At 47.7% G+C, this 19,700-nt stretch overlaps 8 protein-coding genes across 8 annotated transcripts; 3 read left to right on the top strand and 5 right to left on the bottom strand.

Moving 5' to 3' along the window:
• The first annotated feature begins 112 nt into the window (after positions 1–112).
• GGS25DRAFT_404752 (phosphoadenosine phosphosulfate reductase) lies at positions 113–1,716 on the top strand. The gene has a single exon (XM_049258457.1). The coding sequence runs from the start codon at positions 469–471 to the stop codon at positions 1,474–1,476; it is 1,008 nt and encodes a 335-aa protein (XP_049113719.1). The 5' UTR covers positions 113–468; the 3' UTR covers positions 1,477–1,716.
• A 1,039-nt stretch (positions 1,717–2,755) lies between these two features.
• On the bottom strand, positions 2,756–5,739 carry GGS25DRAFT_502604 (uncharacterized protein). The gene is made up of 4 exons (XM_049262023.1): positions 5,460–5,739; positions 5,273–5,339; positions 4,409–5,142; positions 2,756–4,339 (listed from the first exon to the last, which is right to left on the bottom strand). Exons 1-4 carry the CDS (start codon positions 5,469–5,471, stop codon positions 3,083–3,085), a joined length of 2,070 nt encoding a protein of 689 aa, XP_049113718.1. The 5' UTR covers positions 5,472–5,739; the 3' UTR covers positions 2,756–3,082.
• An 806-nt stretch (positions 5,740–6,545) lies between these two features.
• GGS25DRAFT_524425 (complex 1 protein-domain-containing protein) lies at positions 6,546–7,323 on the bottom strand (the record flags this gene model as incomplete). Its single annotated transcript, XM_049264607.1, has 4 exons — positions 6,546–6,555; positions 6,641–6,690; positions 6,906–7,109; positions 7,270–7,323. The coding sequence occupies 4 exons, from the start codon at positions 7,321–7,323 to the stop codon at positions 6,546–6,548; spliced, it is 318 nt and encodes a 105-aa protein (XP_049113717.1).
• Positions 7,324–7,672: 349 nt separating this feature from the next.
• GGS25DRAFT_404548 (uncharacterized protein) lies at positions 7,673–9,645 on the bottom strand. The gene is made up of 2 exons (XM_049258454.1): positions 8,434–9,645; positions 7,673–8,376 (listed from the first exon to the last, which is right to left on the bottom strand). The coding sequence occupies exons 1-2, from the start codon at positions 9,412–9,414 to the stop codon at positions 8,008–8,010; spliced, it is 1,350 nt and encodes a 449-aa protein (XP_049113716.1). The 5' UTR covers positions 9,415–9,645; the 3' UTR covers positions 7,673–8,007.
• Positions 9,646–9,964: 319 nt separating this feature from the next.
• GGS25DRAFT_404485 (splicing factor 3B, subunit 5) lies at positions 9,965–10,497 on the top strand. The gene is made up of 2 exons (XM_049258453.1): positions 9,965–10,055; positions 10,131–10,497. Exons 1-2 carry the CDS (start codon positions 10,053–10,055, stop codon positions 10,407–10,409), a joined length of 282 nt encoding a protein of 93 aa, XP_049113715.1. The 5' UTR covers positions 9,965–10,052; the 3' UTR covers positions 10,410–10,497.
• Positions 9,988–11,855, bottom strand: GGS25DRAFT_502598 (MAGE-domain-containing protein). Its single transcript, XM_049262022.1, has 4 exons — positions 11,393–11,855; positions 11,205–11,333; positions 10,132–11,121; positions 9,988–10,056 (listed from the first exon to the last, which is right to left on the bottom strand). Exons 1-3 carry the CDS (start codon positions 11,598–11,600, stop codon positions 10,586–10,588), a joined length of 873 nt encoding a protein of 290 aa, XP_049113714.1. The 5' UTR covers positions 11,601–11,855; the 3' UTR covers positions 9,988–10,056; positions 10,132–10,585.
• A 72-nt stretch (positions 11,856–11,927) lies between these two features.
• Positions 11,928–15,103, top strand: GGS25DRAFT_502595 (mitochondrial inner-membrane-bound regulator-domain-containing protein). Its single transcript, XM_049262021.1, has 3 exons — positions 11,928–13,007; positions 13,070–13,344; positions 13,444–15,103. Exons 1-3 carry the CDS (start codon positions 12,077–12,079, stop codon positions 14,863–14,865), a joined length of 2,628 nt encoding a protein of 875 aa, XP_049113713.1. The 5' UTR covers positions 11,928–12,076; the 3' UTR covers positions 14,866–15,103.
• Positions 15,104–16,029: 926 nt separating this feature from the next.
• Positions 16,030–18,684, bottom strand: GGS25DRAFT_404252 (translation elongation factor EF-1 alpha). Its single transcript, XM_049258452.1, has 6 exons — positions 18,601–18,684; positions 18,231–18,302; positions 18,132–18,172; positions 17,984–18,072; positions 17,505–17,643; positions 16,030–17,440 (listed from the first exon to the last, which is right to left on the bottom strand). The coding sequence occupies exons 2-6, from the start codon at positions 18,233–18,235 to the stop codon at positions 16,329–16,331; spliced, it is 1,386 nt and encodes a 461-aa protein (XP_049113712.1). The 5' UTR covers positions 18,236–18,302; positions 18,601–18,684; the 3' UTR covers positions 16,030–16,328.
• Between the last annotated feature and the right edge of the window lie 1,016 nt (positions 18,685–19,700).

Genomic DNA, 19,700 nt, shown 5'->3' with positions numbered 1-19,700 from the left:
TTTTTACTCCTACTACTGCCCGAGAACCGGATTAGTCATATAGATACTGGGGAAAATGCTAGAAGAGAGAGTAGCTACAGCACCGAGCTACGAGACGATGTGCTACATAGTACAGTGTCAACGCAAGGTAGATTTGTAAGTACCGCTCGGACGACAGGCTCCTTCTCGTAGTCCCCCCTTATAACTCAAACATTCACCTCTTGACGCCTTTCCTTATACTGAATCTTCTCGAAATATTCCTCCATCAAACACTCTTATTGTTCTACCACTGTTCACTTGTCGTCATATACAGGCCTGTTATAACAACCTCTCATCCTCTTTGCCCTCTCAATCTCCTCTAGTGTAATATCAGCTTCTGCCGGTATTCCGTCCCGACAGCCATCCCTCTTAAAACTTTTCCTTTTTCAACCCAAGTAATTTTCTGGGCAAATAGAAGACCAGAACCTAAGACACACACAAAGCAAGACGATGGAACAGGCGTCTTATAGAGAACCATCTACGAGCTCTTCCAGCTCATCTTCCCCACGTCTCATATCCAAGACAATGCCTCCCATGTCTGAACTAGAGTCTGGATATGCGTCAGCCACATCGTCGACAGCGGGTTCCTCAAGCGAGCTACCCCTGGTGACGCTCTGCCGGCCACACCTTAAGCATCTGAACCAACAACTGGAAAGGATGAACGCCATGGACAGGCTTCGTTTCGTCAAGGCCTGCTTCCCCAACCTTTACCAGTCTACCGCCTTTGGCCTCACTGGATTGGTCTCCACAGACATGCTGTCCAAGATAGCGAAGGAGGAGGAGCCACACTCGTCACCGGTCGACCTCATCTTCCTCGACACATTATACCACTTCAACGAGACCCTTGACCTCGTCGAGCGAGTCAAGGAGAAGTACCCCAACACCCAGGTCCACGTATACAAGCCCCACAACGCCAACACCGTCGCCGAGTTTGAGGAGCAGTACGGCGAGAAGCTTTACGAGACTGCCGCCGAACTATATGACTGGATCGCCAAGGTCGAGCCCCAACAACGCGCATACTCGGAACTCAACGTCGCAGCGGTCCTCACAGGACGGCGGCGATCTCAAGGTGGTGAGCGCGACAAGATCCCCATTCTCGAATTAGAAGAGGACACAGGGATCGTCAAGATCAACCCGCTGGTCGACTGGACCTTCTCGCAAGTGCAAACGTACATCCGCGAGAACGATGTGCCGTACAACGTGCTTCTCGACCAGGGGTACAAGTCCGTCGGCGACTGGCACTCGACGTCTCCCGTCGCTGCTGGCGAGGATGAGCGAGCCGGTCGCTGGAAGGGTCAGGCCAAGACCGAGTGCGGCATCCATAACAAGAAGTCCCGCTACGCCCAGTATCTCCAGGACCTCCAGCGCAAAGCCGAGGAAGAGGAGCTCGCCGCTGCCCTTGAAAAGATGTCGAGGGAACAACAACAGCAGCAACAGCAGGAAGTGACGGTCTCGTGAGGACATTAAACAGAGGGGGAAACGAAGAGGGAAAAGAAGCTGCCTACCTAGAATGCGGGGCTGGCTTTTTTTTTCTTTTCTTTTTTTTTTCCTATCGCACGATGCCCACGAATAGATGGGGAATCGCATTATAAGCTGGGACATACGGCTCGGCTATCATAACCAAACCTTCCTGCCTGCCTCTCCTCCACACGACGACGACTTTCATCATCATCATCTTGATTTTTATTTTTTTTACTAACCCCCCGGGTGCTGGGAAATCGGGCATTTGCAAACGGCGACGGCGTTCTGGCGTACTCACATACAATACATACCTACATCATACCTGGGTATCCTCACCTTGTCTTACCTTACCTACCGAGTACAACATACATACCTATCCACCTACACGTGTCGATAGTGTGCCTCTTCTGCTTGACTAGGTATCCTAGTATCTAGAGAAGAGAGAGAATAGTATATATATATATATAAAGAATAAAGTTAAAGAATTGTTAACTTGACTCGCTTTCGTTGATCTCTTGTGATGATGTGGCTTGACGGTGTCAATGTCAATGTCAATGCCGATGCTGATAGGTGAATGATGAATATTTGTATATTATGTACCTAACCTAGGTGAGGGGGGGAGGTGGCACCTTATGTAATTTTTAGATATCTAACCTACATAGTTATGTAAGTTATTCCAGACTCCGAGATCACGATCGATACCGCTTCCCTGACACCAATCAGAGAATGGGGTTGAATCGATGCGGGGCCCCCTGAGCTTACATACCTAACCTACAGTAGTAGTGTAGAACCATCTCACGATCGCATCTTGATGAATAACTACCTAACACACCAAACCAGATAACCATTCCGGCTAAAGAACAACCAATTTCATATTCATTCATACATGTATTCGTCCCTATGTACCTAGGTTAGGTAGGCTACTTTCAAAAGACCGATAGATAACTAAAACGGGTTCCCATATCATATCATATCATATCATGTACGTACGGAAGAAAAGGAACACCGATCACTTCAATTAGTTATAACAACAAGCCCAAGTGAGAGAAGATGATTAACACAGCTCTTACATAGGCATTATGTACCTCCTAACTAACACATCCATATCGTTGATATTATTATTTTTTGTCCTCGATTACTTGAAAAGCCCCCCCCAAGTAGACCATCCCGACATAATACCTAGTTAATAGATAGTCTACCGAAATATCTGTAACCAATATCTTTCTTTCTTTCTTTCTTTACCTAAGCCTAAGTGCCTAAACCTAGCATAAGTAAAAAAAAAAAAAAAAAAAAAAAAAGTAAAACGGTAAAAGGGTAAAACCTCCAGGGCTAGGTATCAATAACCCGGGGAAAATAACAAAATTCCATCCATCCATCCCATTCCATCGACACCAAGTCCTTTAGATACTTCAAGAAGAATGGTTCTCGTACCAACTCATTTTGTGTAATTGTATTCCTGATTCCTTCCATGGCCTCCTAAATATCGTCTTCCCCAAGGATTGCTTTCTGTTTTGTTTGAAGTTGTGAATATGAATGGATGGGTTCCTGGTAATAGTTCTAACTGAACTTGGAATCCCTTATGGTTGATGATATCATGATTACTTTACTCTACGCTAGGAATGTTGTTGGCTTCTGCACCCGGAAGACTCTGTCCATCTTTTGGGCTGCCTTGTTGGTTCAGGGCGGCCTCTAGACCGCTAAATAAGTCAGGGCTCTCGGGCTCGGGCTCAGTATCTTCTACTCCCCCTATTACTGCGGCCAAATCCACTACAGTATCGAGCTTTTCCGGAGCGGGAATAGGGTCCAGAGCTGGAGCCGAATCCGAAGCCGGGGCCGGGGCCGGGGCCGGGGCCGGGGCCGTATCAGCATCAACAGTAACAGCTACATCAGCCTCGACAGCTACCACGGGCACTTCAGGACCTTGTGGCTCCTGTGGCTCTTGATCCGTAGACATGCTCACAACCGTGCTATGAACAGCCTCTTCAATTGGCTGGTCAGTGACAACAGCTTCCAGCACCATCGTACGCGGCGGCGACTGGACTGCCGTAAGAACATCTTCGGTTGGGATAGGATCTAGGGCCGGTAGCGAAACTAACTCCGTGACATTAGATTGCTGTATCTCTTGGCCTGCCGTTGCTTCCTCGTGTACTTGGTGAGAGGCATCCAGCATCTCGATGTCCTCATTAAGCATTGTCGTGGTAGGAGCCGAGGGAATAGGGATAGTAATAATAGGACTAGCAGGGGCGGGAGCAACAGCGGTAGGAGCAGCAGGAGCAGCAGGAGCAGTAGTGATAGGGCCATTGACAGGAGATGGCAATTTAACAAGTTCAGTCGATGCTGGGATTGGCTCCAGGGGCGCTTCTGGTAGCTTGGTTTCGGTTGTAGTAATAGAATCTAAAGAGTTTCCGTCGTTAAGAACGTCGTCAAGTATAGGATTTGGCAATGGCAATGGACCAGTCGGCGACGCAATCGCTACAACATTCTTCAGAGGACTTCCTTCGAAATGGGACGGGAGATGTGGTATATGGCTTTGAGTAGCGGCCAAGGCAGCATCGAATGGGGGCGAAGGTTGCTTCACGGGTAGTGGTGCGACTGCGACTGGGACCTCAATCGGTGGTGTGTCGGCGGACTCGGTCTGGAGGACGGTCGGTGGAACTTCCGGCATAGGATCGGGTTTGGTCTCGTTATCAGCAAGAGGTCCCGCTCCGCTCTCACCATCCGGCATCTCGCTATCCTCTTCGTCCCCTTCCTCGCCCTCTTCGCCATCGTCGTCTCCGTCGTCTCCATCGTCTCCATCATCGTCGTCAGCCATTTCACTATCTTGATTCTTGATTTCAGACTGATCTTCCCGTTTGATGTCCTAGAAAAAGTTAATACCTACATAAGGGTTTAAAAAGAGGAGGGGAACGGCTGGTTACAGCCTACTTACATTGGTTTGTGGGCCACTTGGTTGAGTAGCATTGATAGCAACACCGGCACCTGGATTTGGTGCTTCGGGTCGCGGATTTACTTGCACAAGTACCTTCTTTCTTCGACCTCGACCAGGGCCCCTAGGCTTCCTCTTTGGTGGCGGCGGACGTCTTCGCACGGGTGTTTGTGCAGCGGGTGTATCCCCATTCGTGTTGGTATTTGGCGCGGGTACTACCGTAGTAGATATGATATCTCCATCCACATGCTGACCCTCGTTCAATGTGATCTCTTGTGTATAGGGATTTCCGGCTGCATCAACGCGACGGACGGTGGCTCTTACTACGGTAGGGCTGGATGATAAACCTGAAGGGAGACTCGAGGATAGTGTTTTTATTCCCTTTCTCCTCTTCGCCAGATGTGAAATAGTAGGTCCTTCGGCATTGCGGGGGACCTGCTTCCAGGTTCTAATTTGGAAGCCCCTAGTGCTTGGGTCATCCTCTTTCTTATCTGGCTTCTCGGCGAGGGCGGTATCTGCATCGCCCTCTTCCTCCTCAGTAGGCGGCGGTCGTTTGTACAGTCTTCCAGAGCGAGCTGCTCTCAGAAGCTCTTGGGTATGTGTGGGTAGTAGATGTGAATCCTTGGGCATGCCATGAGGTAGTTCGATTGCCCATACGTCGTTCTTTTGAGTTGTGTTCTCGGTCGGTGGCGGCGCAACGTTCACCCATTCCTGGCGCCATTGTCTAACGGGTAAACCTAATAAGAGAGGATTAGACATGCTAGTGCTAGATATGGCTACTTTGTATGTTGCGATAGATTTGGAGATTTGGAAATTGTGTATCTGCATCTACATCTGCATCTATGTTTGTGTTTGTATAGAGCGTACCTTCGAAGTCGTCATGTTCTACATATCCACTTCGATTTCCACGTCGGGTTTGAGTATTCTGTCGAAACTATTGATGAATTTATTATTAGTATCACTTCACTATAACTTCACTGTGATATAAGAACAGCCAGGCAGGCAAGGAGGCAAGTATGGCTTAAAAAGGGCTGGGAACTGGGGATGTTCATACATTTGGAGCCATCTAGTCGCCGGTCGCAAAATAATTTAGTTGGCCTAAAAAGAGTATGCAGACGATTAAAGAGCCAATGGGTTGAAATCAAGTATGCAGCAAGTATAAAGACCGGTGATCCGGTAGCCGGTGCATCTAAAACAGATTTCCAAGAAAGAAGTGTGACGCAAAACAGGAGTTCGCTTGCGATACCTATTGGTGGAAGAGTATGGTTAAAGCTGCGCAATTGGGGGGGATTTATGTACAATCCAATACGTGATATAATACGTCGCGAAAGTTGAGAAAGGCGTCGACATGCGCGCGACAACAATTCGTACTAGTATGTGATATTCATTTAAAAGGTATTCATGAAATACCGAATATATGAATACATAGGTACCTAGTAGGTACATACCTATGTAACATCAAAACTGGTACGTACCAACTTGTCAACAGTGAACACATCCATGATTCCATGATAACTACTAGGTACCTAGTACTAGGTAATAAATAAGAGACGACAATTATGGACCGGAGAAGAGAGTCTGGTATACATTATCATAGTCTCACTTAGCTACATAACCCTAGCCTGCCTACCAGCCCATCTCAAAAGCAGCACCCTACGTATCTGCTCGCAATAAGCAGCATAGGGTACCTATGTAGGCACTATAGACCCCAGACCTAGACCTAGACCTAGACCTGTACATCGTTTCGCCTCAAGGTATCATAAAAACTGTCGTGATTTAAATCGATCGGTCTATCGATCTATCATCAACATCCATCACCATCACCTCGCCCGCCTTCAAGCTGGACAGATGTCTGTGCTCACAAACACACAACTTCAACGCCCAATGCTCCCCCGCACTTCCGAAGATGGTTGGAATCCTCCAATAAAGGGAGAGGAGAAACCCTGCCATAAGCCTTAAAGTTTCAACAACTGCGCGATTGATGTACAATGGACAAGTATGTATAGTAGCAGTAGTAGCAGTAACAGTGCGAGGCGCTTCGCTTCTCACAAATACGAGGACGACGCGTGAGTGAGAATACCACGGTGAGCGAGCCTTTCGTGGCTCACAATGTAAGGCCCCCCGTTGGTGAGGTGCGATTTCAGTCCCAGCTACAGGTAATGGTTAGTACTAATCTACCTAACCTAGAATATTCATACTAGTTCGGGGAGGGGAGGGGGTAAAGTATGCGCTTACCCAGTATCCTTCTGTCGAACGACTTCACCAGATTTGCCGCTCTGCTTGCCCTATTCCAGGTAGACATTGTTAGCCAAAATACTTCTTTTTCCTTTCTTGGCGTGGAGGGGTTGGCGCAGGCGCATGCGCATGAGAAATGTTATATATAGGCAACAACATACCGATATTCCACCCTCAACCACCAATTTATCTATTCCGTAGAACTGGCTGATGACTGTTTGGCGCTACAACAACGAAAAAAAAGTCTCACGTTAGCCTGACATACTGCGCCTATGAAAGTCGAACTTTGGCTGGGGTGCCGCACCTTCATCATCTGCAGCTCCTTGAGCCCCTTTTGTATCAGACCCTGAATCTCTCTGGGGTCCTGCACGGCGGCATGGTCGCGGAAGGCGTCTCTCGTCCGTCGCTTCGCGTATGCTCGGAAGTTGTAGGCTTGGAATTGCTCGCCCTGGCGCAACAACTGTCGGTACTGATATCATAAAAAAGAGTCAGCCACAACTTGTCTATAATGAACCCTCTCCATAAATTGCGCAATGGTTCAAATGCTTTCCCCCTCTTTCTCTTTCTCCTCCTATAAATGTGTACATAACTCAAGGCAAATAATAAAAATGAAAAAAGAGTAGGCTTACCAGCGACCGTGCCTGTTGAGGCAAATCCCCTTTCAGCCCCGAAACGATAGACATTGTTGGATGCGCTATGCTATCTCATGCGCTGACGTAGGTAGGGTCGGTTGAGTAAAATAAGTACAAGTAGGAGGAATTTCTAGAATTCAAAGAGAGGGGCAAAGTTTGTGAATTTGGGACTTGTGGATTTGTAAAAGGTCGGATCCGATATGATACAACAAGGTGATATTGTCGCGGCAAGTTTCTTGGTTACGTACCAGGAACTCTTTTTTTTTTTTTTTTTTTTTGGTTCTAGCGATCACTGCTCCGCTCGGTCTAGATGCATAATCGGCGCCGAGCAATGGGTAGTTATGTCCGCCCTCCTCAGCTTGCACCTTCCATATTGTTAGTGGTCAATCAAAATCAAAAACGTCACCTCGGATTTATTAAAAGCGGAGATATGCATTAATGCATGTATCAAATGTATGCACCTATTAGGTCATGTAGCTGGGTAGATTTGTGTAACACCGTGACGGATACCTATATGAGCTGCTGCTATTAGGTAGGTATGTAGGTAGACACTTACCATCTATTAAGGGGTATATGACTTTTTTTCGGAATCGACCTGTTCCATCCTTTTGCCCATCGAATTCGACCCATCTAGCCTAGAGTATATATATATGTACATACCTACCTATATACTAGGTTAGGTAGGTTACTAGGGAGACTGTATGTAGGTACTCTATCATTATCATTCAACTTATATCACTTCACCGTAGCACCCGTCTTTCGCTGCCACTCTGTCATAGCGTCGTCAAACGTGACTAGATGTTCCTCAATCTTCCTAGCCCGATATTTCGTCCTATCATCCGGATCGAATTCGAGACTAGTCTCGTCGTGCACCTCGCGTCGGGACTGCTTACGCTCGGGAAGATGGACTTCGTCGCGGTGATGTTGGAAGTTCTCGTTCAAGCAGCGAGACGAGCAAAACGTAGATGGGTTACTCCGTGTCTCCATGCACTCTCGACAGAATACGATAGTGCTCCCCCCGTCTTCCATCTCCACGTCCTCGTCGTGGAGACCAACGCATCTCCAGCCAGACGCGCATTCGTGTTTTCCAATCACGTGTTGGTCCTATTCACCGTTAAGAATTCAAAACACATATTGAGATGAGGGAGAAGATCAACTTACGTAGACATCGTCCTCACATTCTTGAGAGCAGAATATGGCAGGCTCAACTTGGAATCCGTAATTCTCGTCAAGTATTTGACACAAAGGGCATATGATGAAACCCTGTGCATCTGGAGGTTTGGAGCAGGCTGAGCAAGGTGGAAGGGCATGCTCTTGACTAGCGGAGAGAGCAGCGGCTCTAGCTTTTTCCTGTCGGGCCTTGTCCCTCCTCGCTTTATCGAGCTCATGAGCTGCTTTGGCTCGCTTCAGCTCCTCGAGTTTCTTGTGAAGTGCTTGTTGCTGATCTCGATTACTCTCAGCCGAATGTCGATCCCGGATTATGGAGCTCATAACGTCGGCAATCGGTGACCCATTCATGACCAGTTCGATGTATTTGCTATATTTTGCAGCGTTGGTGGTATCGTGACTTGGCTGAAAGAACATATCAATGTAAGCTTCTGGCCTTGCCTGGGGTGTTTTGGCAAGCTTTAACCGTTCTATAAAACCGTTGAATGCTTCTTCGTTCTGAACGGGACCGTCGCTAAAGGCCCCCCTCAATTCCGAAGCGAGCTGGTCCACGGGAATGCTCCGGTCGTTGATTTTCTGTTGCAGAATCCGTTCCTCGGACGGAGATTTGGTCGCGTGTTGAAGCCCTAGATTCTTCACCTTGTCTCGATACCATTCCTTCTTCTCATCCATTATGCGTTGTTCTATGGTCTTAAAGTCGACCTCGAGGTTGTAAGCCTCGGAGAACATGGTGTCCAGCTCAAGAAGAAACGGCCGTCGGCCTGAAAACCATTCCTTGGAAGCAGAGTTGAGATATCGATCTCTTATTCGATTGAGCAGGCGAGTCCAGCAATCTGGGCACTCAATTGGATGCTTCTTGTTGTGGTCCTTCATACAAGAAGTTTTGACATTTTGCACATCATCGGCGCAGAGCTGTCGCTCCCTCTGAAGGGCGATGACCTCATCCCATGGCTCTAACATAGCGTAGCTGGGCATGCAACCGTAGGATTTGAGCCTGTACAGGAACGGAACTGGATGGTATATATAAATAAATCCCGGTGTGTCTCGTTATTGTGACAAATGTATACCAATTAATTTAGAATGTAGACAGGTACATATGAGAAAAGATGTCAGGATTGGTGTATCTTATATTAAGGAGGTGTGGCATGAAAAGTACACTACATAGTCTGATGAAGAAGATCCATAGATCGTTTTAGTTAAGGTATCTCATTCATTAAAGTTGCATGTTTATAACTACCACGTACATAATACTTCGTAACCAGGACACTTCAGGTCCGAGCGCCAGAATTTTACTGCGTTACGCGCCCCGTTACCAGATCTCGAAGTTCGTAACGCGCCCAGAACAAAAGTACATACATGTAGCTTACAGGGGTAAAGGTACTAGCCTACTACCTAGTACTAGGTAGCTACAACATTGAAGATACTAGTAGACCCACAAGCAGGTGTATACTAACCGTTTATAGTAAGGTTTCTACCGCTTAATCTCACCTTACTACAAGGTACATTCCATTAACTGTAGCTAAAAGTTGCCGAAGGAAAAGCAACAAATCTCTTAACAACAACGCAAAGTCATACACAGTCACAGTTAAACCCCATTACACAATCCAAGAATCATGGTTCGTCAACCTTTTTACTTGACTCAACACCCTCTTAACCTCAAGTAAACCTCTATAAAACTAACAAACAAGTAGGCGGACAAGTTGCGCACCCAGCAGGAGCTAGAGCGATTGCAGGCCAAGTACGTCGGAACCGGTCACCCGGACACGACTTCGTGGGAATGGAGAACCAACGTTTCGCGCGACACCTACTCGAGCATCGTCGGCCACCCTCCTCATCTAGCTTATATATCGCTTGCCCAGAACGAACCTGCCGCCAAAGTCCGAGCTCAGCTTCTACGCAAGATGATACAGCCCTCTGGCCCTCCTCCCCCGCGAGAAGGCGAAGAGCCTATACAAAGAATGACTGAATAGTTGGAGCCTTGACAGGAAGCCGCCGCATTGAATTATTCTAAATAATCCTCGGGCTGATCAAGATGGGGGGAATTTTACGTGAGATCAGTTCAAGTGGAAATTGCATGGACATCGGCGTTATTGGGAAGCTAAAAATGAACACTTTGGATTGAGCATAGTAATAATTTGATTTATCCTCATTCCTCCTCCTCCTCAACATCGGGGAGGTCATCGCCGACTTCCAGCCGGAGGAAATCCTGTATTCCCAAACTCCGTTCGATTTTCTTGTTGAAATCATCCGGCAGCTCGCCCCAGACTTCGGCGACAACAGCGGCGATGCTCTCCGGCGGAACCTCGATTCTTCCTCGGGTGCCGATACACCAGGTCACCGTGTCCTCGTCCCCCTCGCTTCTCTCCACCACTTTATCAACATATCCCTGTCTCACAATCTTCTGCAACACGTTGTCGGTCTTGTCCATTGGTAGATTCTGACTCGCATTCAGACGGGTCAGGTATCGTCTCAGCTTGTTGTCGCTCAGTTCTCCTCCGTTAAGCACAATCAATGAGATGACCATGGTATAAAATCCGACGTATGCTGCTTCTTCGGCAGTGCTAGGTATACGTGATGGGGCGACGATGACCTGGGATTTGTATTGGCGCGGCAGGACAGATACTAGGATGTACTGGCGGGAGGACGTGGAACCTTGGGAAGCTGCCTTTCTGGCATTCGCCTCTGTAAATTACCTTGTCAGCAGGAAACAACACAGAAACTATGGTATGACTGGTACAAGACAATAGCAATCACGTTTCACTTACTCTGCTTCTCCTTCAGCGTACGCTTTTCCCTAACGGGGAGCTCCTCCATCTCCATACCGAAGACGGTTCGCAGCTTATCCTGAGCGCCCTCAAAGACAGCCTTGAAGGATCTCGCATTGCTTCCGAGGACTAAATTAACCATGATCAGTTAAAAGTGCGAACATGGAGGACGTATTGCTTGAACCCACCCTTGTCTCTAATGCCGTCTCTCCTGATAGGTATTCTCGCATATTCACATGCGAGGGCGTATCGCACAAGTTTCTTGACTAATTGATCTCCTGTACCGTCTGCTGCTCGATCCATCTCAACATCGCCATCATGGTCGTCATCGGAGGCATCGGAATCCTCTTGATTAACCGTTCTGCGCCGTCTCTGAGATTGGGTCGCGGGCGGCATTGTCGACTCTTGCCTTTACAGGTGTTGGTAATATGGTCGACTTAGTTTCCTTTGGCAGAATATCTCTAGAATAACAACCATCACACCCGCATGATCATATATTCGGTGATGAGATGTACAGTGTATGTATAAGTGTAAGTGTACTAGGCAGTGGGCAATGCGCAATACATACGGAGCGCAAGTGCGGGACAAGTTGAATAAGAATGATCGCGTTGGAACCAACAGCCAAACGCGTAGAGGACTAGGTTGGTCTTATCGATAACCGGCAGGCTTATCGAGACTCCCATTTAAAGCGAAGCTTATTGCCCGATTAGGAAGGATGATTTTTTTTAATTGATTTTTTTTTCTTTTTTCAGAAGGAAAAGAAAAAGTGGCGACGAACTTTTTTTTTTTTTCAATGCAAAAATTTGAAATACGATATAAATCAAAAGAGTAAATCAAAGACAAGAGTATAGAGCAACGCTCTGCACTTCTTCATGATTTCTCCCGGTGTATCCGCCGGCGCTGTCTGTCTCAGATGCCAATTGCGCCTCCTCTCCCAGCGCACTCCTCGGTCCATTCAGAGATGCAATCCCATCTTAAGGCTCCCGCGATCAAGTCTGCGATACTCCTCCAGCGAGTCGAGTGGGCCCTTGCCTGATGATGAACCAGTTAACAGAAACGTTGTCAGATTCCCATACCATGATGATTTCCCTACCCCTTCAGAGAAGGAGATCCAAGGTTGGGGCCCTCGCGCGAAGAGGAAATGGGTAGGAAAGAAGCGCATTTCTCGCAATCGCATTCTCACAGAATCTACCGAGTCACTCCAATCGGATATGCTAGGAAAGCCCGCCTCTGTCATTGTCATGAAAGATGGCGGTACTTATCAGAACAGGAGTCGCGCGCTCGGACGTGATGACTCCGTTGAAGAAGAACATCGAGACGATAGCCCCGTTGATATCCAAGCCATACTTGACCATCAGCGGACACGCCCCGAACACGAAGAAGTTCGTGCGAACATTGATGACCTAAAGCCAAAGACAGAGACTACATTGTCCGAAAAGGAATTCCGCTCGCTGCAGTCCTCGTTGATGGAGGGTTTTCTGGTTCCCCAGCTCGAAGACTACCTCACTCATCAACGTTTGATTCGTGAACTGAACCCCTTGGCGGTTAAAACGGGAGACGCATATCTCAAAAACTACAGCTGGATTAGAAACATATCACCCTGGATACCACTGGGCAATCAGTCAAGCAAGTTAAAGGACGACCCTGACTTGCGTGGCTACATAAACGACACAGCTACACTCAAGGAGAGACTAGTTGTTAAAGTCATGCGCCAGTGTTGGGGTCTGTCAATTGCAGAATTTGAATCCGGACTTGGAGAAACCGTAATTAAGCTTGGAAATTTCGAGTTCCTCCTTTTGATGCGTACGTTCTTCCATTGCGCTCTATCCCCATGAAATGAATGATTCATGCTGACCCTTCATTAGGCGGTAGCCAACGGTGGGTGTCCGTCATGGGCAGGGTATGGCTAGAACCAGGCGAGAAGATCGAAGCTATCCGTAATTCCAAGTCGCTACGACTAGTAACAACAAAAACGAAGGTTGGAGTCCTGTTAAAAGATCTAAATGACACGCTGAAGCGGACCGTCTCCAAAGTCATTCAATTAGGCCTTATTTCGCCCAATTTCATCAGTGGAGAACTGATAGAGGAGGTCGGGCGCATTACAAACGCACACGTTAGACAAAATGAACCGCAGAGCCGGGTTAGTCAATAACCACACCCCCCCTTTTTTTTTCTCTTTCCCCTTATCCCTTGGAGAGAAAGGGGGTGTCCTGATTCCCCGCTGACATAATTCTGGTAGCTCCACATTACATGGATCGAGGCGAAGAAACGGGATTCTAAGTCACATAACCGCCAAGAAGATATGAAAGAAGTTATCTTCCGTCTATTGTGGACAGCTTTGAACACACCGCCAGCAACAACTACCTCATTCCGTATAGCTGGCTTTGATAAAAATGCCGGCGGTAGGTTCGTGAGGGATACTACAAGCCGGGAAAAGTTGGCATGGAACCATAGGGTGGGCCAGTGGGCTCGTTACGTCGTTCCATTAACCTCATTTGACGGCCGAAAAGAAGTAGAAGACCAGCTGGAGAGGCTCGAATTACCGGTTGAGCCACAACAGTCCTTAGCACTCGAAGCCGACAACGTCAAGGAGCTTTTATCAGCGACAGACGCCTCTGAGTTTCCCGTGGACTGGCCCAAGTCCCTCAAATGGTCAACAGTGGCACATTTTGGCTCCATTCTACACTCACAAACCTCAACCGTCTCACCTCCTCCCCCCCCTGAACTCCTAGCTATAAACCACCCTCGTGTGTTCTCCACCATAACACCACACCCCTTTCACCTCGCCAAATTTGATGTAGAGAACCAAAAAACCGACAATGTACTTGTGCAAAACAAATTCACCATCGTCATCCGGTTCTGGCCCACTCCTTACCTCGACCCTGCCCTGAATCAGCAGACGAAGAAAGTCTCTAAATATAGATTAAGGGGTACCGAAGGGGTAAGAGTTAAGAAGAATATAAAAGCGATCAAGCAAAAGAGGTTGAAGGGTTACGAGCCCAAGGCCGTGACAGTCAACACACCCAAGGGACCGATCATCGAGCTTCGCCTCCTGGTAGTAAACGACGAGGTCAAGGGCGTCGAGAGCGTGCGCGCCATCCGGCAGACACACATCACCGACGTGATGCTCCCCGCTTCCTCCGTCGACGTGCGCTTCACGCAGGAGGAGTACGGGATGCTCAGGGGCGAGCCCGCCGGGTTCACCGCCTGGGAGCCCGTCTCCCAGTTCCTGGACAACGCCGTCTTCGACGTCCCGAAGAACAAGTTCGAGATGCCGCCGCGCCAGAAATTCCCCATCCCCCGCCGCTTCTTCAGCGACTACCCCCCCAGCCCCTTTCAGCCCCAGCCCGAGACGCCCCTCGACCCCGACGAGCTCGTCAGCACCGACTACACCTTCGTCGGCCTCGAGCTCCGCAAGGCCGTCTCCATGCCCTACCACGGCTTCACCCTCACCTACACCTCCGTCGACGCCCGCCGCGGCGGTGGCAACCGCACCGAGATCAGCCTCGAGCCCACCGCGGCTAACACCGAGGGCATATCGCTGATCAAGCGCATGCCCCCGCAGGAGAACTCCAAGCTCCATGATGATTTCTTGGCGCTCTGCCGCAAGTTTGCGGGCGCGGAGACGCTTTGGTCAGGCGATATTCTGGAGAGGGTCTGATGGACTTTTAGATCCTGAAAGGCAGGAGGGGGGAGAGTGGTAGAAGGTAACTATACATACCTGATCCTAAAGAGAGGGAATGGGTAGTGGATGAGAGCCTTAGCATGGGTTCATTGTAACATTAAGACACTGCTTATTAGGTACCCTAAGCAGGTAGGTAGGTAGGTAGGTAGGTATGAAGGTAGATTAGCACTTATGTATGATCGAGGGGCATAGCAGACCTAACCTAGGTATATTTACATACACAATCTACACTTCTATCTTTCCTACCTAAGGTTAGGTATCTTATCTTACTGTAGGTGCATACCGAATGCATCAGGACTCTTAACCAAAAAGACATAGTTAACTACCTACATAAGTACATAAGATGAACAAACTCCCCCAATTCCTCCCCACCTTGAGCATTTACCATCATTACTACCTTTTATTTTTTTATCATGCCTTGCCTTGCCTTGCCTTGCCTTGCCTTGTCTTGTCTTGCCTTGTCTCATCTCAACCTTTTACATACCTACATACATGTACATACATCGCCCACATGCACCACCCAATGGCACCCACAAACGCTTAGTCAATAAACACGTAAAATCCCTCCTACCTACCTAGGTACGTACGTACGTACTATCACGACACCAAAGAATCTACTACCTACTCCCACTACATACATATGTGCAGAACACCAGTCTCAATACCTAGTACCTACATATAAAACATACATACATACATACGTACGTGCATATTATATCATGCCTATGTATAATGTAAGTAAGTGAGTACTAATATAATCTAGGTCAGTAGGTAGGTACGTACATAGTAGGTAAAGTACATGGTAGCAAGTATTGAATGACCCTCAACACATTTATTGTAAAGTGTTGTACATTACTGCCGCTTTTTTAAAACCTCTAACTATGCCTTAACTTTCATGTACATACATACCTACCACTAGTTAATCAATAGGCGCGTCAATTGGAAAAGGTGGGGCTTTAGTAGGCACACTGCCTATGAGTGTGGGTGTGATCAGAACACCTTCAGGGCTGTCAACTTTCTATCCCACTCAGAACTTGTGATGGAGTAAATGCACTAGGTCAGACTAGATCAGAAAAGTAGTTCAGGCAATGGAAGATGGGAGCAGTCTAAAGCTACGAAACCGTCAAAGCAGACACATCACTGGACGAAATTTATCACGTTGGAAGCATAAGTAACAGAAAGACTTTGTTCACGGTCTATTATGACTCTATTTTACTACAAGCACAATATGAGAAAGCTTTGTCGCAGAAATGCCCATAACCCTTCCTCTCATGTTTGCACTCCGAAGTCAAACGTCCGGGAGAACAGATCGTGTCGTGGAAATGTCATGAAAAAAGAGATTCATCGAGGCATGGGCGTGTCGTAAAAGCTCAAAGGCAATTAGACGAGCCGACAGAGTATTACTCCCAGCGGCTGTAGTCTTATTATGACTAGCAAGCTTATTTCTTGCCAGTAGCCTTGGCAGCAGACTTGGTGACCTTGCCGCCCTTGGTGGTGTTCTTAGTGGTGGCCTTGATGACACCGACAGCGACGGTTTGACGCATGTCACGGACGGCGAATCGTCCCAGAGGGGGGTAGTCAGTGAAAGCCTCCACGCACATGGGCTTGGAGGGAATCATCTTGACGATGGCGGCATCACCAGACTTGATGAACTTGGGGCTGTTCTCAACAGACTTACCCGTTCGTCGGTCGATCTTCTCTAGGAGCTCGGCGAACTTGCAAGCAATGTGGGCGGTGTGGCAATCAAGGACAGGTGCGTATCCAGCACCGACTTGGCCAGGGTGGTTAAGAACGATGACCTGGGCAGTGAAGTCATCGACACCGTACGGGGGGTCGTTCTTGGAGTCACCGGCGACGTTTCCTCGTCGGATTTCCTTAACGGAGACGTTCTTGACGTTGAAACCAACGTTGTCACCGGGGAGACCCTCAGTAAGCTGCTCGTGGTGCATCTCGACGGACTTGACTTCAGTCGTGACACCAGCGGGGGCGAATGTGACGACCATACCGGGCTTGAGGACACCAGTCTCGATACGGCCGACGGGCACAGTTCCAATACCACCGATCTTGTAAACATCCTGGAGGGGAAGACGGAGGGGCTTGTCTGTGGGTCGCTGAGGGGGGACGATAGCGTCAATGGCCTCTAGAAGAGTCTTGCCAGTGACCTTACCACCCTTGCCTTCCTTCTCCCAACCCTTGTACCAGGGGCAGTTGGTGGAGGGGGCAAGCATGTTGTCACCGTTGAAGCCGGAGATGGGGACGAAAGCGACGGTCTTGGGGTTGTAACCGACCTTCTTGATGAAGTTGGAGGTCTCCTTGATGATTTCGTTGTAACGCTCCTCAGCCCACTTGGCAGTGTCCATCTTGTTGATGGCAACGATGAGCTGCTTAACACCGAGGGTGTAGGCGAGCAGAGCGTGCTCACGGGTCTGGCCATCCTTGGAGATACCAGCCTCGAACTCACCGGTACCGGCAGCAATGATGAGGACAGCGCAGTCGGCCTGCGAGGTACCCGTAATCATGTTCTTGATGAAGTCACGATGTCCAGGAGCATCTGGAGAAAGAACATTGTTAGCAATTTGAAACGACCAATGATAGGGAATTGCCAACAAACTTACCGATGACAGTGACATAGTACTTGGGGGTTTCGAACTTCCATAGAGCGATATCAATGGTGATACCACGCTCACGCTCGGCCTTCAGCTTGTCCAAAACCCAGGCATACTTGAAGGAACCCTTGCCGAGTTCAGCAGCTTCCTGTTGTTGAATGGGTCGGTTAGCATGGTTCTTTTACCAAATCGATTGGTTGGCTTGGCATGTGTAGGGTTGGTTGCTCGTGCACCAAAAAAGAGTTATTGTGCAGGACGTCAGAGCGGGGTAGGGAAAATTTTGTGCCCCTCGGTGGGGGGAGGGTGAGACATGAACAAAAAAGTAAGAAGAGGGGCACACGCAGATCCCAAGAACGAAAAATCGTCGAGAAATCGAGAAAACACATGTCTCAATAATTCCGTAGCGTGATGAATACAGTATATGTGAAAAAATAGTAGAAAAACAAGAGGAAAAAAGTAGATGAATATGATTATGGATTTGAACTAACCTTCTCGAACTTCTCGATAGTTCGCTTGTCGATACCACCGCATTGGTAGATCAAGTGGCCGGTAGTGGTGGACTTGCCACTGTCGACATCTGGTTTCTTTTGTTAGAATTCCGAATGCCTTGTCTCTAGGGAGTATCAAATAACTTACGGCCGATGACGACGACGTTGATGTGAGTCTTGTCTTCCTTACTATAAACAAGTTAGTGATGGGTACGCGCAATGAGTCTGAGATCGGATTCCAACATACCCCATTTTGGCAGGAGAAATATGTGACTATCTTAAAGTATTGTTGTGTTGCACTGAGGGACCCGAGTGATAACTGAGAAGTTTAATAGTTAGCTTGATTGCTTCATCGATGTAAAAGCTGTCGCTGATGCAGTGGTTTTGTAGGGATTGATGAAGAGTGTTGGGAAGGTTATGTGAAAACGGATGTTGTGGAAGATGAGAGGGTTGTGTGAAAAATGGGCAATGGAAATGGGAATCGGCGTACAAAGGTGTTTGAGAATTGTGGTAGATGATTGTGATTGTTCAAAGAAGAAGGAGGTGAAGATGGAAGTTGTGATGAAGATGAAGATGGGAATATGAGGAAGGGAAGGAAGAGAAGGGAGAAGACTTACGATCAGCAGGTGTTAATGCTATCTGATTAACGGTGTGCGAGACGAGGTTCAAAAGAAGAATCAGAAGATTGATGCGAGAGTGTAATGGTTGGGTTTATAAATTATTTCTGACGGTGGCTAAGGGAGATTTTGATTGTGGGTACGGTTGCCCCTCCTTAGGTCCTTCCCTCTTTCGACTACGCACCCCTCCTTCCCAATTCACAAACTGAAATTTTTTTATTTGTTATTTTGCCTCTCAGATATACCTGAGTACTTGTTCTTTAGAGTTTACCAGCCTTGATTGGTTCAGGGTTTCCCAAGCTAATACGGATATGAAATCTGTTTCCCGCCCATGTACCCTGCTAAGTTCAAATTCTGCCTGGTCCAATCTTTCCTGTAAGATATCTCGGATGTAATATTTATATTCATATTGATGCACGCATGCCGTTCCATGACGATAATCATCTATTACATACTTTATAAACCTACTTAACCATCCATGAATATTTACGCTTTTGCCATACTTCATAATAGGAATTTTAATAGGAATTTGCTCATTGCTACACGGCGGTCAGCTTGATGTCTACTTATACTCCCCTACATGTAATACCCCATCAACTAGTATAATGCATCAGCTCGATCTTGACGGGGCTAGGCATATGTTTTCTCCCATTTTTTTTCTCCATTGAAGCCAATGCGCAATGATGTACTAGCGTAAGTATATAAAGTAACGCCCAAGGCAAGCTACTGCTATCATAGCAGTACTGCAGTAGCTTGTACATAGGTAGAGAAAGCATGATCGTTTAGATTGCCCTACCTACCTAGGACGATACATATATGTAATGCTTAGGTGCCTATAACATATGTTGAACCTACATACATCCTGTCTGGTTTTCGTCTCTACCTAATTCCTGACTATCGAGAACTCTGAAGGCAGTAGACTGTAGAGCCGACCCGTCCTAATAAATGCTTGCATATGTTAGTATCTAGTAGGTACGTGTAAACAGTCAAAGTACCCAAAAAGTACCCAATTATTCTTCAACCACCTCGTACCCGGTCCTGCCAGTATGATATGTACGCTTTGCCCATGTACACCTAGTGTGACTCAGACCGATGGATGT

Source organism: Hypoxylon fragiforme (genome assembly GCF_022984875.1).
Source record: "Hypoxylon fragiforme strain CBS 206.31 chromosome Unknown GGS25scaffold_8, whole genome shotgun sequence".
NCBI classification, from domain to species: domain Eukaryota; kingdom Fungi; phylum Ascomycota; class Sordariomycetes; order Xylariales; family Hypoxylaceae; genus Hypoxylon; species Hypoxylon fragiforme.
This window is presented reverse-complemented; position numbering and strand designations above follow the sequence as displayed.

What these genes read in the sequence shown, in the direction of transcription:
- GGS25DRAFT_404752 (XM_049258457.1), top strand. Translation starts at nt 469, where the DNA reads ATGGAACAGGCGTCTTATAGAGAACCATCTACGAGCTCTTCCAGCTCA.
- GGS25DRAFT_502604 (XM_049262023.1), bottom strand. An exon ending in AGAACATGACGACTTCGAAG is followed by an intron (nt 5,143 to 5,272) that starts GTACGCTCTATA and finishes CTCTCTTATTAG; the next exon opens with GTTTACCCGTTAGACAATGG. An exon ending in CAAGTGGCCCACAAACCAAT is followed by an intron (nt 4,340 to 4,408) that starts GTAAGTAGGCTG and finishes AACTTTTTCTAG; the next exon opens with GACATCAAACGGGAAGATCA.
- GGS25DRAFT_404548 (XM_049258454.1), bottom strand. Translation starts at nt 9,414, where the DNA reads ATGCCCAGCTACGCTATGTTAGAGCCATGGGATGAGGTCATCGCCCTT. An exon ending in AATGTGAGGACGATGTCTAC is followed by an intron (nt 8,377 to 8,433) that starts GTAAGTTGATCT and finishes AACGGTGAATAG; the next exon opens with GACCAACACGTGATTGGAAA.
- GGS25DRAFT_502598 (XM_049262022.1), bottom strand. Translation starts at nt 11,600, where the DNA reads ATGCCGCCCGCGACCCAATCTCAGAGACGGCGCAGAACGGTTAATCAA. An exon ending in AGACGGCATTAGAGACAAGG is followed by an intron (nt 11,334 to 11,392) that starts GTGGGTTCAAGC and finishes TGGTTAATTTAG; the next exon opens with TCCTCGGAAGCAATGCGAGA. An exon ending in TACGCTGAAGGAGAAGCAGA is followed by an intron (nt 11,122 to 11,204) that starts GTAAGTGAAACG and finishes GGTAATTTACAG; the next exon opens with AGGCGAATGCCAGAAAGGCA.
- GGS25DRAFT_404252 (XM_049258452.1), bottom strand. An exon ending in CAACGTCGTCGTCATCGGCC is followed by an intron (nt 18,073 to 18,131) that starts GTAAGTTATTTG and finishes AAAAGAAACCAG; the next exon opens with ATGTCGACAGTGGCAAGTCC. An exon ending in GTACTATGTCACTGTCATCG is followed by an intron (nt 17,441 to 17,504) that starts GTAAGTTTGTTG and finishes TTCTTTCTCCAG; the next exon opens with ATGCTCCTGGACATCGTGAC.
- GGS25DRAFT_502595 (XM_049262021.1), top strand. Translation starts at nt 12,077, where the DNA reads ATGATTTCTCCCGGTGTATCCGCCGGCGCTGTCTGTCTCAGATGCCAA. An exon ending in CGAGTTCCTCCTTTTGATGC is followed by an intron (nt 13,008 to 13,069) that starts GTACGTTCTTCC and finishes ACCCTTCATTAG; the next exon opens with GCGGTAGCCAACGGTGGGTG. An exon ending in AAAATGAACCGCAGAGCCGG is followed by an intron (nt 13,345 to 13,443) that starts GTTAGTCAATAA and finishes TAATTCTGGTAG; the next exon opens with CTCCACATTACATGGATCGA.